The sequence below is a fragment of the Garra rufa genome, chromosome 16, assembly GCF_049309525.1.
Source record: "Garra rufa chromosome 16, GarRuf1.0, whole genome shotgun sequence".
NCBI classification, from domain to species: Eukaryota; Metazoa; Chordata; class Actinopteri; order Cypriniformes; family Cyprinidae; genus Garra; species Garra rufa.
This window is the reverse complement of record NC_133376.1, coordinates 23,511,665-23,531,304: the sequence shown is the minus strand read 5'-3', so window position 1 is coordinate 23,531,304 and position 19,640 is coordinate 23,511,665. Positions and strand designations below refer to the sequence as shown.

The 19,640-nt window shown below is 36.5% G+C and overlaps 2 protein-coding genes across 3 annotated transcripts; one reads left to right on the top strand and one right to left on the bottom strand.

The window, feature by feature from the left end:
- The first annotated feature begins 1,164 nt into the window (after positions 1-1,164).
- On the top strand, positions 1,165-3,734 carry rarres3l (retinoic acid receptor responder 3-like). The gene is made up of 5 exons (XM_073820666.1): positions 1,165-1,434; positions 1,763-1,808; positions 2,557-2,665; positions 2,771-3,039; positions 3,200-3,734. The coding sequence occupies exons 1-5, from the start codon at positions 1,271-1,273 to the stop codon at positions 3,317-3,319; spliced, it is 708 nt and encodes a 235-aa protein (XP_073676767.1). The 5' UTR covers positions 1,165-1,270; the 3' UTR covers positions 3,320-3,734.
- Positions 3,735-5,869: 2,135 nt separating this feature from the next.
- Positions 5,870-18,700, bottom strand: scyl1 (SCY1-like, kinase-like 1). 2 transcript variants are annotated; one of them, XM_073820024.1, is made up of 18 exons: positions 18,562-18,700; positions 17,626-17,766; positions 15,285-15,407; positions 14,973-15,193; positions 14,721-14,811; positions 13,918-14,073; positions 13,299-13,457; positions 12,427-12,534; positions 12,157-12,270; positions 11,780-11,935; positions 11,501-11,689; positions 11,298-11,373; positions 9,920-10,114; positions 9,419-9,531; positions 9,204-9,284; positions 7,691-8,032; positions 7,474-7,552; positions 5,870-6,623 (listed from the first exon to the last, which is right to left on the bottom strand). In XM_073820024.1, the coding sequence occupies exons 1-18, from the start codon at positions 18,667-18,669 to the stop codon at positions 6,499-6,501; spliced, it is 2,577 nt and encodes an 858-aa protein (XP_073676125.1). In that variant the 5' UTR covers positions 18,670-18,700; the 3' UTR covers positions 5,870-6,498. The 2 variants fall into 2 exon arrangements, with proteins under 2 accessions (XP_073676125.1, XP_073676126.1); XM_073820025.1 differs by lacking the exon at positions 9,204-9,284.
- Between the last annotated feature and the right edge of the window lie 940 nt (positions 18,701-19,640).

The following is a 19,640-nucleotide window of genomic DNA, read 5'->3' as shown; positions in this document are numbered from 1 at the left end:
CTTACAGTCTCGTCACTTCCGCCAATATGAATCAAGGATTTGGATGATATCACCGTGCACTTCAGTTTCTCATCAAACGTTCTGTCCAATCAAATGCTCTCTAGAGTCCGTAGTGTCCCGCCCCCTACACAGAGACACGGAGCTGATCATAAGCGCTCATATGTGCGGTCGGCATGTATTAAACTACACAGCCTCAGCATGATAACGATCACTATTTCGTTTTAGCAAATTTCATATTGAATCTGTGGGGTAATTTATTAGTCTGTGGCTGTCATAAGCTTACAAATGCGGCTTTACCAAGCTCAACGGCTCTTGCCCGAGCAGATATAAATGGAGCCCTATTGTATGAAACACGCAGCGTTATTCTATGTGGTGACGTACTTTTAACTGAAACAAAAACATATCACCCAGCCCCGCCCACTAATTTTGAATAGCCAATAGCGTTCCATTTATATCTGCTTGGGCAAGAGCCGTTGAGCTCAGTAAAGCCGCATTTGTAAGCTTATGACAGCCACAGACTAATAAATCACCCACAGGTTCAATATGAAACTCTTGCTAAAACGAAATAGTGATCATAATCATGCTGAGGCTGTGTAGTTTAATACATGTCGATCGCACATATGATCTGCTCCGTGTATTGCGTCTCTGTGTAGGGGGCGGGACACTACGGACTCTAGAGAGGATTTGATTGGACAGAACGTTTGATGAGAAACTGAAGTGCACGGTGATATCATCCAAATCCTTGATTCATATTGGCGGAAGTGACGAGACTGTGAGTTTTGAATGCTCATATCTTGTAAACGCAAATTTTGTCATTGTTTTGAAGCACACTAGCTTATAGATAATCTTAAGGCTAATATATTCATACTAAAAGCCAAAAAACTTTAATTTTGATTTCAGGGGGACTTTAAAGTCTCGCAATTCCGCGGGAAAGTCACGGATTTGGCAACACTTCTGAAAGTTTGCTACATTCTTTCGCCACAAGGAAAATTACAATATGGCTACACTTACCGCCCTCTGTCGTTTAGGAGAGTTATTTTTATCAAAATATTCCGTGCTCAACATCGCACTTGACAACACTGCGTTAAAGTCTGACAACATCCGAGGTTAAAATGTATTTATACTCAATAACAGGCGGCCTGCTGTAACTGTTTGTCCAACAATTGAAAACTGGTCACCTAAATTTACAAAGCACACAAAGGAATTATTCCTGGTGATATTTATAAAAACGTAAGTGATATTGTTTACATTATTTAATAAGAACAGCAAGATGACTTTAAGAGCGTCATCCAATGATCTCTCTCAGCGCCGAATGACTCTGAACGCTGATTGGTCGAGATCAGCAGTCACGTCAGCTGGTTTGGTATATGATGTTATTTTTGCTTCAGGCACGAATAAGCGGTCTGTAGCTCAAGGAGAGATATATCAGAATTTGTAAGTATGATTCCTGAGATATGTAGGAATGACTGAATGTGTGCCGAATGACTTGGAAGCCTGGCTAGTTTGTTTTGCACGACGTTTACTTGTCGACTCTGCTTCTATAACTTGTTTTTTTTTTATCGAGGTTTCGACCTAGTATATTTAACGTTACTTCCACAGAAATGTGCTAAATGTAATTTCCAAAACATGTCGCACATTTGTTACTAGGCCTATCTAAAATTGTGGAAGTAAATAAACGATTTTTTTTTTTGACCGGAACACACAAATTGCATCTTAAATACCTTGTGGAAACGGGTCTAAATGTCGTTTTTGTCTCTCACAGGATTAGAGTAAAAACAAGAATTGTTTTTGTTGCCATGGCACCAAAGGTAAGTGAAATGTATTTTAATAATATCTAAACTGAATGTAACATCAAAATGCCAAACATATCATTTTAGTGCAGTTGTTACTGATGAAATCGTAGTGTTTGATACTTTTGCACAGTTAGGTAATTGTGTGCCTATTGGTCAAGGTCTGTTAGGGAGGAATTCTATTAAAGCGAGAGCGTTTAAAAAATGTAGAAGACAGGATTTTTTTTTCAAAGCCAACCGAAAGAGAAAGCTACCAAGAGCATACGTTTTCCTGGATCACAAAACCAGTCATAATGGTCAGTTTTTGAATAAATAAGCTTTCAATTGATGTATGGTTTGTTATTGTAGGACAATATTTGTCTGAGATACAACTATTTGAGAATCTGGAATCTGAGGGTGCAAAAAAATCTAAATATTGAGAAAACCGCCTTTAAAGTTGTCCAAATTAAGTTCCTAGCAACGCATATTACTAATCACAAATTACGTTTTGATATATTTACGGTAGGAAATTGACTAATCTTAATGGAACACGATCCTAATGATTTTTGACATAAAAGAAAATCGATCATTTTGACCCACACAATGTATTTTTGGCTATCGCTACAATTTTTGTTGGTTCAGGGTCACATGTCTTTGCGTTTAGGCAGTTACAGTTAGGCAGGTAAAATTTGCAAAAAGTGCAAAAGAATCTGTCTATACAAGTCAAACAGAATGATATATTATTGTCAATTTAAATGGCTATTTAAATATGACATCTATATCCTAGTATGATCAAAAGCCACAACTCGGAGACCTCATTGAAATCTTCAGAGGCACATATCAGCACTGGGCTATTTATGTTGGTGAAAGCTATGTAATACACCTGGCACCACCTTGTGAGTATATTACATACTTCAGATGATGTCTATTGTGCTTAATTTGCATTCAATCTGAAACATTCTATTTAAGTCTCCTGAATGACTTTTATTTTTTCTCTACAGCTGAACATGCTCAAGCTGGAGCCTACAGTATGATGTCAGTATTATGCGACAAAGCCAGAGTAAAGAAAGAAGAGCTTTATGAGGTAGTTGGCAATGATGAATACCGTATCAACAATCTTCTGGATGAGAAATACGAGCCACATCCTGTTCAAGAGATTCTACGGGATGCACACCGTCTTTTGGGACAAGAACTTCCATATTGTGTCTTTAGTGGCAACTGTGAGCACTTTGTTACGGAGATGAGATACGGAAAACCACAGTCCCGCCAGGTACAGTTTTAACATCACAGAAGTAATAGTTTGAAGTTGTACAGTTACACAGTATTACAGGTTTGATGGTAGACTATTTAATGTTGATTAAGACAACAGTGATTGGCGCTTAGCTTATCATACTAGTGAATTAATATAAATACTCTGTCTATTGTCATAGGTGCGGAAAGCGGTGGAGGTCGGCGTTGGAGTTGTTGGTGTTGCGGCGCTTACCGTAGGAGTTCTTGCTGCTGTTTCAGCCTTATTCGGTTCAAAAGAAAATCATAAACGGAAACAGTAAAGACTGGGAAATAAGGATGTGAAAGCACAGTTGTGGTGGCCTTTGATATTTAAAGTCTGTAGAATGTTTATTGCATTTAAAGGAAATAATTAAATATTTAATGTATGGTTTAGGCAGGCTTAGTTTTATGAGCACAAATGGAAATATTCCTAAACAACCTAAACAGTCAGAAATTAAACATAACCTCATCTGTTCTGCTGTTTGCTAACAGTTGTGCATTTTGCCACTGAGAAATCTCAGCTTGAAGTATTTTTTACAAAAAAAAATTTGATATCACATTTCTTTGTAATGGTTCTCTTATAACATTTCAAGCACTTTATTAACCACATAATCGAAAGAGGCTGACTATTTGATCAAATAATCCTAAAATAAACTGTTATTTTTGTATTTTTGTGCTATTAAATATTTGACATCACATGGTTGGTGTTTGTGTATTTTTTTTTGTGATTATACTATACTAGCATATTTTAGATGTCACATACTAAATTAATTCTGTAATTTCATGGTGCAAGATTACCATTTACACAAGAAAATCAGATGGTTTCTGCATTGTTGGTCTGCATTACATCAGCTCAATAGGACCTTTGTTACCACTTCTTGTGACAAAAGCTGTGGGAAGCATTGCAACTGAACAATCAACATCAGAGACATCACATTAAATATCTCCAATGAAACAAATGAAATGTTGATCAGTGATTCAAATTGTGTTGGGTCTGTACAGGTTATGCTTATTTAACAGCATTTTGTGGCATGTTGATCACCATAAATTATTTTGATTATGGCAATTACATCCATTAGGACAAGTGTCAACTACATAATAAAGCTAAATATTGATTCTGTGACGTTGGATTTGCCACCACTTCTTAAATAAACATTTACAAACATAGCACTGAACAAACATAAGGAAATGAGACAAATTAATATTACCCACTAGTTAGAATTTAAGAAACATACCTTCCTGAGTTCTGTTCATGAGCCAACAATGCACTTCAATACACCAGTAATGATTTTGCCCTCTGATATTTTTCAATGGCTCTCCCGAACCCAACCCCTAAATTTCAACTTATGAAAATATTTGTATTTCATTGTTGTTTTAAAAAAATATGTTTTAAATGAAGTTCAAAAAGCCTATTTTATATTTTATGAATATGAAAATGTGTCCCGCATTTTTAATGTCACTACTGGAACGGTGTGTGTTTTAGTCCATTGGCTGATTTTATATTCAAATGTCCTCCTGTATTATAGCTACATGGTGAGTAGATAGGTCCCATCATTTTGAGGTAAATTGTTTTGAAAAGTCTGAAAATCTGTGTAACTGTCACCACAGAAATACCTTTTCTTTTGCAATTGAGCACACTTTTTGGCAGTTATTTCATAACATTTAGGTTTTTATATGTGCACTGTTGAGAACTGTGCTAGCTAACCATGTGCTGATTAGCATCTTTGAGCTAGGTTAAAGACTATAGAAGACCTTAAAGGGACTTTGGCTAGGTTCAAAAGTATATGAAATTGTCACTACCAAAACAGTCACAACCAAAACATTTGGTGGAGTTTCAGGAGTGACATCATTGTTTTTTGGGTGTTATTCACTAAAATTGTCACTACCGTAACGGTCATGAGCAAAACATGTCAACATTGTTCAGTTGTGACAAAAGGGAATACATAATCCTTCATTTGCAGGAAATAAACAAAATTTTAGTAGAGTTATGCAAAATTTTTTGTATTTTAGCAAGTTTTAGTAGTGTTTTATTATGAGTAATATGATATGGTCATTAAACATTACTGTCAGTACTGAAACATGGGATGTTTTGTCAGAAATAAAGTATACTGAAATATCAGCTAAGATGTTACGATAGTTTTTGGTTCAACGTATATTCAAACTAATGAATCCTTATATTTGAAATCAGTATGATCAACATTTTGCCTTTTACAAAGAAAAATTTGATTTAAAATACAACAAATCTCATATATTTACAATGTGGATGTAAGCAAAATCTTAATAGATCAATATAACCCTCATTACATTATATATTATTGTGTTTCGACAAATTTGGGGAGAGGACAAATATTCCAAAACTGCACAATTACTAGAAATGTGTACCTTGGGTATTATACAATTTGCATACATACACATTTTTTAGAAAAAGACAAATTGTTTTTAAGATGTTTCCAACTCTGACTTTGGACCAACTCTGTAAAATGGCCCTACTACATAAAGATTATTATTTATTTATTTTTTGATTTTCCTTATTATTTTATAGCCTTTCAGGGTGCCATCGCACCACAAACAATCAAGCATCTCATCTTCTGTTCCGTATTTTTGGAAGGCGACACTGTGTTTCTGGCAGTTCAACGAGACCTTTGTTACCATTTTCTGGACTGATAGCAGTTGAGCAACATGATTCTGTACAGCACATTTCCAAAGACAGACTGTTTATCTTTATTATAATACATAGGAAGTTGGATTTTATATCTGTGTGTACAGTACATGAATTACCCCTTCTGAAAATATTGCACCAGATTTCACAGACTGTCTCATTAACTAAAATCATCTGTTGATTAGTTTATTTTACAACATGAGCAGTACCGCCTACTAGGAACTTAAAAGAAGGCACATACCAGAAATAGCAAGCACATCCACCCTCACCCTGTCATATGGCAAACAAAGTAAAAACAAAACGCCTTTCATGAGTTTCAATGTTTTTTTTGGTCAAGTGAATCCTTTGTTTTGAAAATATTCATCTGTGTTTATACATGCACTAGTTATGGCGTTGTCCCATCTAGGATCATGATTAAGTAACAGCTAACATGTTTGAGTTTCTCTGCATCTTCCACAATCAGTGCAAAGCAGTCCATAATTATTGTGTAATCAGTGTACATACATACAAAGATATCTAGGATTATATTGTTCAAATTTCCCTCAACTCCTAATATTCACACCAGCGAGTTCATGCACACTCAGTAAACTATGATATTGTGTAATATAAAAATCACACCATTGTGAGAAGAGTAAAGGAATATCATAGTTTAAGGTGTGTTAGCTGTTTCTCAGTCTGAATTTCAGTTCTCCCAAATTGCCCCGCATACAGACAGCTGTGAGGCTCCATCATGGAATGTTTCTTTTAAAATCCCAGTCCCTTCATCTTCAAAGAGTCAATGATCTGTTGTACCTCCAGTGCTCAATCCAGCTTGCGCGCACCCAGTTTAAGAGGACCCTTTGCCGCCTTGCGCTCGGCCCGTTTGGCTTCCAGCTCCTTTCGCCGCTCTTCTCGTTTCTTCTTTGCCAATTCTGCTTTACTTAAACCTGAGGAGTGAAAGCACAGTTTTTTGGGATGTACTTTCTATTTTCTCTAACTAAAACACAAGAATGAATGTGCATTTTAATTCCCTGTTTGGGATAAGTTCACTTCCAGAATAAAAAAAACCCCATCTGATCCAAGATGTTCATGTCTTTTTGTCATCAGTCGCAAAGAAATTAACATTTTGAGAAAAACATTCCAAGATTTTTCTCCATATAATGGACTTCAATGGTGGCCAATGGGTTGAAGGTCCAAACTGCAGTTTCAAGGGCTCTACAGCCGAGTAATAAGGGTCTTACCTATCGAAACAATCAGTAATTTTCCTCAAACTAAAAAGAATTATATAGTTTTTAATCACAAATGCCCATCTTGGACTAGCCCAACTTCATGCATTACATAGTCAAATTAGAAAGGTCATATGCGATGTAGAGGAAGTACCAACCCAATGTTTACAAAGTGAATGTGCAAAGGAAGTGAAACACCCTTTACAAAAGAAGGTAAAACAATGATGTCAAACGATTTTGAAGTTGGAGGAGAAAAAGAGATGGGAGTTTTTTGCCCTACCCTACCTTTTTGAACCAAAGTACACAGATGAAGAACTAACACTTTTTTATTCTGAAAGTGAACTTATCCTTTAAATCAGAATTGGGGAACCTTGATTCTTGAGGGCTGATGTCCCTGCAGAGTTTTAGCTCCAACCCTGAAAAAAAAACCTGTTTCCCTGAAGACCTTGCTTAGCTTGTTCAGGTGTGTTTGATTAGGGTTGGAATTAAACTCTGCAGGGACACCAGCCCTCGAGGCTCAAGGTTCCCCACCCCTGCTTTAAATGCATAAACTGAAAAAAAGGACCCTGACCCTGATCTCCATCAAGTGACTCCCAGTTTTCTTCTGTTCCCCAGTCTCCTGCATTGTCTGCATCCCAGCCATCAGACTTCTGTGGACAAAAAAACACATCAAACATGACACACAGAGAGTTAAATTGGGAGGGAACTACAATCCAGAATGGATTTCAGCCAATTCACAATTACAGGAAATACCCTATTTAAGGGGAATACCTCCACTAGAGCCTTACCGTAGTGCTTCGTTGCGACACACTGGACAGCAGATCAGATGTTGCTGATTTTCCTTCCGCTCCATCCCAGTTATAATCGCTAGCCAATCGTAACCCTTCCTGTGCAGCATTTAATCTGCCACTCTTTGGAGCTCCAGTTGAGGCTTTACTTCGAGGTGTTGGGCTGAAACTCTCAGCCAGATTTCCATCCTCTTCCCAGTCATTACCCCAGCCCTCATCAGCAGGTGAACTTTGACCCTGACCATCTGTTTCTTTCTCATTAGACCAGCTGTCGTCGGCATCCCAGCCAGAGCTCCAATCAGAACTCTGCTTCTTGACTGCTTCAGAGGATTTTCGGCTTGCCTATTAATGGATAATACATCATTTATTTGTGAAGTTACATTAGAATGAATAAAATTATCTAATTTGTGGTCATTCCAATGCAATACACATACAACATTTTTTTGAAATATGTTAATGAAAAATATTTAAAATCCCATCCCAGACAACCACTAATGTAGAGAATGAATATGGTTAAAAACGTGCCTTGTTTTTCCATTAAGTAATTATACACTACCAGTCAAAAGTTTTTGAACAGTAAGATTTTCAATGTTTTTTTTAAGATTTATCTTCTGCTCACCAAGCCTGCATTTATTTGATCTAAAACACAGCAATAAAAAGTAATATTGTGAAATATTTTTACTATTTTAAATAACTGCTTTCTATGTGAATATATTTTAAAATCTATTTATAATAAATTTTTAGCATCATTACTCCAGTCTTCAGTGTCACATGATCCTTCAGAAATCATTCTTTAATGTGCTGATTTGCTGTTTAAGCATTTTTACTTTGATGAATAGAAAGTTCCAAAGAGCAGCATTTATCTGAAATAAAAAGCTTTTGTAACATTATACACTATACCATTCAAAAGCTTGGAGTAAGTATAATTTTTGGGAGGGAGGAGAATAAATTATAGAAATTAATACTTTTATTTAGCAAGGTTGCTTTAAATTGACCAAAAGTGATCATAAACACATTTATAATGTTTAATAATTTCAAATAAACGCGGTTCTTTTGAACCAAAGAAACCTGAAACAATTCTACTCAGCTGTTTTCAACATTATAATAATAGATGTTTGTGAGCAGCAAATTAGAACATTAGAATGATTTCTAAAGAATCATGTGACTGGAGTAATGATGCTAAAATTCTAGTTTTTAGCATCACAGGAATAAAATTACATTTTAAAATATATTCAAATAGAAAATAGTTATTTTAAACAGTAAAAATATTTCCAAATGTTACTGTTTTTGCTGTACTTTGGATTAAATAAATGCAGGCTTGGTGAGCAGAAGAGACTTCTTTAAAAAAAAAAAAAAAAACATTAAAAATCTTACCGTTCAAAAACTTTTGACTGGTAGCATAAGTATGGATACTATCTATGTGTCCTCAACATTTACAGCATAGCACTCAACAAATCAATAGAATAAAGAGTGATCTTTTATCCGATATGCTACACTAAGGCAAATCATTTACATTGCTTTTCTTCTGTGTTGAGGACACTGCTGACCAATCAGAATGCCAGTCGTCTGGATCTGTTTGTACTTTCTCAGGGTCCTGTAGGTGCACAGAGATAAGGAACTATTTAAATTTCTCAGTACTCTTGTGTAAGATAACTTTTGACACTTTAAAATGTCAAGTACTTAAAAAAACACCAGTGACTTCACATAATTTGAATAACCATCATTCACCTCAAGGCTTCCCCAATCTTCATCATCCCACCGCTCTCCTTCTGGCTCCACTGTTCCCTCACCTGATGGCTCTGATTTGACTTCAGATTTGACCTGTGCTCTCATTTCTGGGCCTAACAGGAAAAGAGGAAGTTTATGAGAGTTTATAAAAGTTTTTTTTTTTTTTTTGGGGGGGGGGGTGATTAAATAAATAAATAAATAAAAAATAAATAAAATAAGTGCAATCAAGAAGTGTTAAATGTAAAATCATACTTTAAAATCCCTAAATAAAAAGTGATTTTTGTTTAAGTAAATATGCAACTCATTGAATGAAAACAGTTTTTTTGAATGAGTAAAAAATTATGAGTAAATAAGTATTAAAGCAACTAGTAGACAGTACAGTCATTTATGCTTCATTAATTGCCAATTGTATGATTTTTTTTTTTTAAATCAGACATCTGACAAATGTGACCTCCAGAGGGTGCAGCCTATGAAATGAGACATAACTTTCGTTAGACACACCTTTGTTTGCAGTATTTGTGGGTACTGGTCCAGCAGCAGGTTGAGAGGCAGGGCTGTTTTCAGCAGGTGGTGCCTCCGAACCGGCCGGAGCATTTCGGATGAGTTTAGAGGTGAGAGATGAGACTCCTGTTACTGCCCATCCCGCCCATGTAGCAGCTGACCCTCCTGTCTGCGCTGATGCACTCACATCCTTCTCTGAGATTAAATCATTTAATAATATTAACAGTAATTTTTATTCAATTGCATTTATTTGGAAAGATTAGAAATGTGTCATTTTTGAGTGAACTATCCATTTAAAGGGACAACCCAAAAATGAAAATTCTGTCATTAATTACTCACCCTCATGTCGTTCCAAACCTGTAAGACCTTCATCCATCTTTAGAACACAAATTAGGATATAGTTTTTTAATGAAATCTGAGAGATTTCTAACCCTTTTCCAATCCCATGCAGGGTCAAAAATATCTTAATTTGTGTTTCAAAGATTAATAAAGGTCTTCCAGGTTTAGAACGACTTGAGTAATTAATTACAGAATTTTCATTTTTGGGTTAACCATCCCTTTAAAGGGATGGTTCGGAGTAGAATTGACTTCATTGCTATGCACTCCGAAGCCCATCTAAATACCCCATCCGAAGTTTTTTTTACCTTAGTCGAACATTTATGGAGATATTAGAGTTTTTCGAATTGCTTGTTACAGGAGTGAATGGTACATGTGATGTATCTCGTAAATTGCACCACTAAACGTGCAAGTAATCTTACCAAACTTGTACAGTAGTGTAAATAGGTTATGTACTCACAAAACGCTGCATCAGAACATTTGTAAGTCCACCATGAGTGTTTTAAAAACACGTTTTACCCGAGAACTACTAGTCTCAGAAACTACAAGTCGACGTCACTTCCCTGGTTTGAAAAAAGCACGTAAAAGTCCTCCTACTACATCTGTGTGCATGTCAACTTGTAGGAGGACTTTTACGTGCTTTTTTCAAACCAGGGACGTGACGTCGACGTGTCGCCATTTGTAGTTTTTGAGACTAGTAGTTCTCGGGTAAAACGTGTTTTTAAAACTCTCATGGTGGACTTACAAATGTTCTGATGCAGCGTTTTGTGAGTACATAACCTATTTACACTACTGTACAAGTTTGGTAAGATTACTTGCACGTTTAGTGGTGCAATTTACGAGATACATCACATGTACCAATCACTCCTGTAACAAGCAATTCGAAAAACTCTAATATCTCCATAAATGTTTGACTAAGGTAAAAAAAAAACTTCGGATGGGGTATTTACATGGGCTTCGGAGTGCATAGCAATGAAGTCAATTCTACTCCTAACCATCCCTTTAAGATAAGGGACAAAATATGCTTTTAAAAACATCCTACCTATTTCAGCTACTTTAGAAGGGTCTTCAGAAACGGTTTCCAGCTTAGTGAGGAAACTTTTTATGGCTTTGAACGCCTACAGGAACAAAAGTACTTTTGAAATCATCCATTTAAAAAATTATGGATTATACACCTAAACCACAGAACATATAAATAGATACTGCGCCAATGTGCACCTCAGGTCTGCTGTGCATTTGCTTTACCTGATCTCTGACGTTTTTGTCTGGGTCCACAGTTAGTGTGCACAGTATGGGCAAGATACGATTAGCGCATTCTGCCACACTATAGTAATTATGGGTGGCAGCATATCCCAGCACACCTGCTGCACGTGAGGCAGGAAAGGGGTCTTTAGTTGCCCGCGAGAATGCAGAGATCAATACACGCTGGCGCATCTGAGAAAAAAACAAACAAACAGAGATGGTCATTGAGAGAAAAAAATATGCCTGAATAAGTGAAGGATTATGGATTCTAGCTGCAGTTACCCCAGCATTGAGGTAGGGGGCAATTTTGCCTAGGCAAACGGTGGTATTGCAGCGGATGGGGCCCTGATCATCCCGGGCCTGCAGTCGGGCGAAGTGACGCATCAACTCTTGATTTAAATTGGTCTCATTTAATTTAGGCGCCAACAGCAGCATGGACTACAGGAGAAAAAGAAATTCAAAGTAAAGTCATTTAAAGCATTTTAAGGAATAATAATGCCAAGGCCATGGGTTCACTTCCAAGGAAAGCATACACTAAAAAGCTTGAATGCAAAGTAAGCTGCTTATGCTAAATGCATGTAAATTTAGTGTAAATGTATGTCATTATCAGTTACACTGACTACCAAACACTGGAAAGGAGAGACGGAGCATACAAATACCTTTACAGTCTGCTCTCGGATGGCAGGGTTTGTGTCTGTGAAGCCATGAACCACATGTGGAAAAATCTGTGAGTTAACTGCTGCTTCATTCAAATACTGAATAAACTGCTCCATCTGGAAAAAGGAGAGACACACAGAAAAAGAACGAATTTAGAACTGAGAAAGTGTGTATGACAGAACCACAAAGTTTGGGTACATCTTTGGTATGACTGAACTCTAATGTAGGAAACTCTCACAAAAGCTACATGAAGCAATGAAGTGATGTAATACCTGCTGTAGCAGTCGTATCCTCATGGCACGGTCAGTAGAGGAGAACATCTTCACTATGACTGGGATGATTTTCTGCTGGTACTCCTCAGCTGACAAATACTTCCCTACCTAACTCAAACAAAATATCAGAACTGTATAAGAAACTTGAACCTTATCAGTAAAGATGCACTGAAAATAATATACAACATGGCATTAAAGGATTATTTTATTTGCAGAATGCCTCCTCATAATTTACTCACTCCTATGTCATCAAGAAATTAAGGCTTTTGAGGAAAACATTTCAGGACTTTATTTAGGGTTAGTGGGTTGAAGGTCCAAATTGCAGTTTCAATGGGCTCAACATGATCCCAGCCGAAGAATAAGGGGTTTATCTAGCGATTTTTTTGAACACAAATGCTTATCTTGCACTAGTGTGACTTGGCCTGTTACGTAGTTACGTCGAAAAGGTCACGCATGACATATGCGGTAGTGCTGACCCAGTGTTTTTTACCCTACTCTATCTTTTTGAATCGAAGTACACAGACGAAGAACTAACTGCACATGATCTTTACAATGTGATTAGGTAATGCGTGAATTTGCGGACATGCATCACAGAGCTAGTGCAAGACGAGCAATTGTGGTTTAAAAATATATACTTCTCGACTGGAATCGTGTAGAGCTCTTTAAAGCTGCATTGAATCTGCAATGTGGACTTTCAATTCACTGATCCCTATCAAAATCTTGGAATGTTTTCCTCAAAAACCTTAATTTGTTTTTTGACTGACTAAAGAAAGACATGAATATCTTGGATGACATGGGGGTGAGTAAATTATCAGGACATTTTATTCTGGAAGTGAACCAATCCTTTAATTTAAACTAAAAAAGTTAATCACCTTAAATAATGGAGTGAGGACGACAGCGCCAGCATTGCCGAACTCAAAGGCTGTAAGGAGCTGAGGCAGCACTTTATGTTTACAGAAATCCTCAGGAAATGAGTCGAGATTCTCACTCAGGTCCTGGAAAAACTGCTGCTTCTCTGCAGGTTCTTTAATCTACATGAACGCACAAACAAACAAGCATTTAGGTGACTTAACCGACCAAAATTCATGATAACCATGTTACAGTATTAATGAAAACCCATACACACAAAAATAGCCTGATCATTCTACATATTGTTTTCAAGAAATCATACCATTTATAAGGAGAATGTGAATTATTCAAAGCATATTCAGCAATATACATTACTGTTCAAATATTTGAGGTCAGTAAAAGAAATAGATTCAATTGATCAAAGATGACAAAGACATTTATAACAAGATTTCTATTCAACAAATGCTGTTCTTTGATAAACTTTTCTATTCATCAAAGAATCCTGAAGATTTTCAAAAATATTTAACAGCTCAATTGTTTTCAACAATTGTAATAAGAAATGTCTAAGCCCCAAAAGCCCCTTTTGAATGCTTCTGTAATGCAACACAACACAGTAAGATAAACATACAGCTGTTTAAATACCTGTATCTCTTCCAGAAACAAACAGCTTTCCACAAAGCTGTTGTTCATAAAGCCTCCCGGAGATCTGCAGTTCAGTAAGAAGCGAGCAGGGTTGGGACGGATCTTTGGGTTTGCTCCCACTAATTCACAGTAATGTGGCACTAACTGCTTTGGAATCTGTGATAAGTAAATAAGAAGGCAGTAATATTATTACTGAATTACTGAACTACTGAAGAAATTTGTTATTGCACAACTACTTTAAAAAGTGAAAATTCTGTCATTGATTTCTCACCCTCATGTTGTTCCAAACCTGTAAGATCTTTGTTCATCTTAGGAACACAAATAAAGATATTCTGATGAAATCCGAGAGCTTTCTGACCCTGTGCAGACAGCAACGGAACTGACACGTTCAGGACCCAGAAAAGTAGTAAGGACATTGTTAAACTGGTTCAAGTGACACCGTACTCTCCATGATGACAATAGGGTGACGTGGAGTAGAAGAACTGTTAAATAAAGTTGTTATTTATTTTTTTAAAAAGAATAAAAAGTATTGTTGTGGCTTTGTAAAATTACAGTTAAACCACTGATGTCACATGGACCGTTTTATCAATGTCCTTACTACATTTCTGTGCCTTGACCATGGTAGGGTGCTGTCTATGGAGGGTCAGAAAGCTCTCAGATTTCACCTAAAATATCTTAATTTGTGTTTTGAAGATGAACTAAGTCTTAATGGTTTGGAAAGACATAAGGGTGAATAATTATTGACAGAATTTTCATTCTTGGGTGAACCATCTCTTTAACACTAAGCAAAAATGATCTGGTACCTTGCCGAGAGATCGTAACGAGGAGGCACGTGGTAAAGATCCATTAAATACTTCCCAAATGAGACAACCGAGACGCCACACATCCCCTGTCCTGAGATCATACAGACACAAAGGTAAGCTATAACTAATTAAATATGAATTGATTGAAAGTCAGAAAATGTTCTGCATTCAGGAAAACGTATAACCGTAAATAGTAAATATTTAGGCTGAAAATGAAAAAAGAGAACTAGAAAAAGAGCTTTCTGCCTGTACCATTTTTCTCCACCACTGCCAGGGCTCTCTGGAGGGTCATATCTCTCCAAGTCGGGGTTGATTACTTTAGGTGGCGGTAATGAGGTGGAGTCTCCCTGGTCTGAGGTCACATGATCCAACCCTCCAAGTTTCCATTCACCAGCACGGTCGACAAAGACAGCCCACATGCCCAAGTTATTATGGTTGAGATGGCAATCATTCACCAAGAAGCTCAGCGCTTTCTGATGGGTAAATGAGTGACAGCAAACTGAGTAATTTTAATGACTGAACAATAATTTTAATTTTAGCCCATGTTTTTACTTGACAACTTACCACAATTTGATGAAGGCCCCATGACACCTCTAAATCACTCGCACCACCCTTCTCCGCCTGGAGCTTTAGATGAGCAGCAAGCAGGGTCACCGGCTCTGTGACGATGTACAAGCTTTTCTCTGTCTGATGTCAAACAGGTAAAAAAAAAAACATTTTTAATTATTACAATCAGGATAAATTTTGACTGTCAACAGTTGTGTAAAATGTCCCACTAACAGAAAGCAACTAAAATATTTTTATTCTGGGATTTGAGTGTACAGTTGAAGTCAAAAGTTTACATACAACTTGCAGTATCTACCATTAGCAAACGCAAAAATAGGCAGTTTTGATTTAAAACTTGTTTGCAGTGTGAGCAATGTAGCCATCTGCATTTTTGTGTTTTTGAACCCCTTTTCAACAATAACTGTATGATTTTGAGATCCATCTTTTCACACTGAGGACAACTGAGGGACTCATATGCAACTATTACAGAGGGTTCAAACGCTCACCGATGCTCCAGAATGAAAAACAATGCATTAAGAGCCAGGGGTGGAAACTTTTGAACAGAATGAAGATGTATACATTTTCCTTATTTTGCATAAATATCCATTAAAGGTTGTATCAGCGATTTCTAGCCTAAAACATAAAGTGTCAATTTCAGCTGACCTTTCATCACGATCCGCTCGCTGCCTGCCCCATAAATTGTCTGTGAAAAAAACGCGTCTCTCTGGTCAGCCTAGGGTCCGAGATATGCCAAAAAAACAATCGGCGCTATCAACTATTCCACAGATAAACAAACAGTGTTCCAACCAATCAGACAATTTATGGGGCAGGCAGCGAGCGGATCGTGATGAAAGGTCCGCTGAATTTGACACTTTATGTTTCAGGCTAGAAATCGCTGATACAACTAGGGCTGGGCGATTAATCGAAAAATAATCGAAATCGACATTCAGAACCTATAATCGTTCAAATTTTTCCAGGAAGATTATTTCAATTATTATTTTAATTTCCCTTTAAAAAACACAAGCGCTCCGTTACGTTATTCCGCCGACATGTCGATGGAGAGCTTAAACAGTATTTATACAGTAAAAAGTATTTACAGGATATACAAGGGTAATTTTATTTAGAGGAGATACTGCTTATTTTCTACTTTTAAAATGAAAAACATTGAAAATTATTTATTTTGTTTCCAATAGTGCAAGTTATTTATTTTCACTAATTTAAGAAAAATGTGACTTTTCGTTTTAAGCAATGCTTGCTTTAATTTCAGTTGTTCAACACTGATGTTCAATTAATAATCATAGATCGTAGATAGTGTGTTTCCTTCAATTATTTTAAAATCAAGTAATGCACCCTTCATCCAAAAATCTCTCGCTTGTAATATGTGAACATATTTACTGTACAAAACTTGTCAGTGAACTATGAGGGCAAAAAAATAATTATTATATAAATATAATTAAATATAATTTTATTAATAAATAAAATAATCGTTCATTAATCGTAATCGGGTTAAAATGTTCAATTAATCGAGATTTTGATTCTAAGCCAAATTGCCCAGCCCTAGATACAACCTTTAAGTACTGCCCTTCAGAAGCTACGGAATATACTTACATGTTTCCCAGAAGACAAAATATGAGAAATTTACCCTGATCTTCAACTTCAAAAAAGTTTCCACCCCTGGCTCTTAATGCATTGTTTTCACTTCTGGAGCACCAGTGAGCGTTTGAACCTTCTGTAATAGTTGCATATGAGTCCCTCAGTTGTCCTCAGTGTGAAAAGATGGATCTCAAATTCAAACAGTCATTGTTGAAAAGGGTTCAAATACACAAAAATGCTGAAAAACCAAAGAATTTCTGGGACCTGAAGGATTTTTCTGAAGAACAGCAGGCAGTTTAACTGTTCAGGACAAACAAGGGACTAATGAACAACTATCACTAAACAAAGAAAAAAAAAACAGGAGTGGATATTTCAAGTAACAACACAGTATTAAGAATCAAGTGTATGTAAACTTTTGAACAGGGTCATTTTTATAAATTGAACTATTATTTTCTCTTATGGACTACATGTAAACATCTTTTATGTGAATTATCTTTTTCAGGTAAGTACTAAATTAGAAATAACATGTGTTTTGCATGATTCCTCTTATTTTGTTAAATTAATTAACATTTTGCAGATTCTGCAAGGTGTATGTAAACTTTTGACTTAAACTGTATTTTTTTTTAATAAGGGCCGGAATTGACAAAGGGTTACAGTCAACCTGAATAATCAAGATGAAGAAAAGCTGAGGCATTGTTTCAAGAGAACAACTTCCTTATGATTCATCATCAGACTGATAAACAACATCATTTCATAAGATCCTTACCTCCAACCCATCTACGTAAGACAAGATGTTGGGATGTCTGAGAGTTTTTGTGCGTTTGAAAGCTGCTTTAGCCAGCTGCGTCTGCTCTTCTGTTCCCTGGGAAACATCATACACGAAGACTGACACTGGCTCACCAGTCGTCTAGAATAAAGAGGGGGTACTAGTTAAGTTGCAATTCACCGATATTTGGCAAAGAAGAACAGATTTGGAAAATGAGAGTGTCCTGATTATACAAACTAGTCTTTAAACTGATAAATAACCTTTAGTCAATAACATTATAGTAACAAGCTTCCCTGATGATTGAGCTGCCATTATAATGCTGATCAGATGATGATCAGATAGTTATTGATGTCTGCCAGTAAATGACGATACGATTCAATTATTGATATGACACAAGTAATTCTGGTAAATGATGATGATAATCTGATACAGATATTAATATGGCCTGTCAGGACACGTGTACAGTAAATACTAACACTGCAGGTTTTCTCTGCAATTTATATAATCACTCATAATACACTAAGTGATGACAGTGTAACACTCCATACAATATAAAAGGAAACGCATAAACAAAAAAGGCTTACGACTGTACTTAGTCATAAAACCATAATTTGGCCGTTTAATGTGTCTGCATTTTTCTGTTGACGTGGCCACAGCAACGACACATACATACAGTGGTGAAATTATGACAAAAGAAACCTTGTTTCTGCTATAAATGATCCTTATGTTCAAATAAATGCGTTTACAAAGATTTAGACTCTGTTTATTAAAACATATAACACTACAAATAATCTCAGGGTGTTTTGAGCTCTTTTTACCTTTCATTTACTGCACGCCACTGCGCTATGCTAAAGGATGTAGCTAAACTTTAGACCGAGGCTTCAGCGGCCTGCTGCGACACTACATGCTTTATATTCATATGTCAAGTCATTTTACCTTCCGCTTGCCCCGACTAAGAGTCCATATGCCTGACTTTTCTTGGTTTTCGGGTAAAATGTCATAGTTGAAGTCTTTGATAGGATCCCGTGCGAAAAAGGACCACATCCTTCCCCGTCAATCCAGCCTACGATGTTGCTGTAGGACGGACAGCGAACCAACGGAGGGCGCTACTGCTCCGCGACCAACAAGCCTCCTAGCAAGTGGATCGTAGGCCACGTGACCCTGAATCCTCTTTGAATCCTGTTTGTATGTTGCTTTATTCATGAGTATATGTGCCATTCTACAGAACTGGTGCAAACTGCTGTCCCACAACCGAAAAACACATTTAAAAAGCAGTTAAGTATTCAAATCTTAGATGTTTACCCAGACCCTTATATTATCTATTGAAACCCATATTAATATTTAAAATATCAGTAAGCCTAATATAAAATCATCATTTAGTGATAGTTATTCATGAGTCTCTTGTTTGTCCTGAACAGTTAAACTGCCTGCTGTTCTTCTGAAAAATCCTTTAGGTCCTAGAAATTCTTTGGTTTTTGGTTTTGGTTTTCTTTGGCGACCAACAAGCCACCTAGCAAATCCTGCTGGATTGTAGGACATGTGACCCTAAATCCTCTTTGAATCCTGTTTGTATGTTGTTTTATTCATCAGTATATGTGCCATTCTACAGTATTGGTGCAAACTGCTGTCCCACAACCAATTTTTATTTTGTTTGTAAATTTTTAAATCGTATGTAAAAAAAAAAAAAAAAAAGTGTTCTCATCTTTCATGTCATTGCTGAAACGGTGTATATTTTAGTCCATTGGCTGAGACTGATTTCAACTACACCCCTACATTTATGATCAGGAAATATACATGTCCAACTACAAGCTAAGTAGATCATTGTGTTCAAAAGTATGAAAAATCTGTGAGTAACATTAAAGAACGTCACTACCGAACACAATTTTTCTATAATTAAACACTTTTTTGGGAGTTATTCCGTAACATCTAGTTTTTATTTGTGTACAACTGTTCAGAAATCTGCTAGCTAACCATGTGCTGATTAGCATATTTGAGCTAGGTTCAAAAGTACCTAA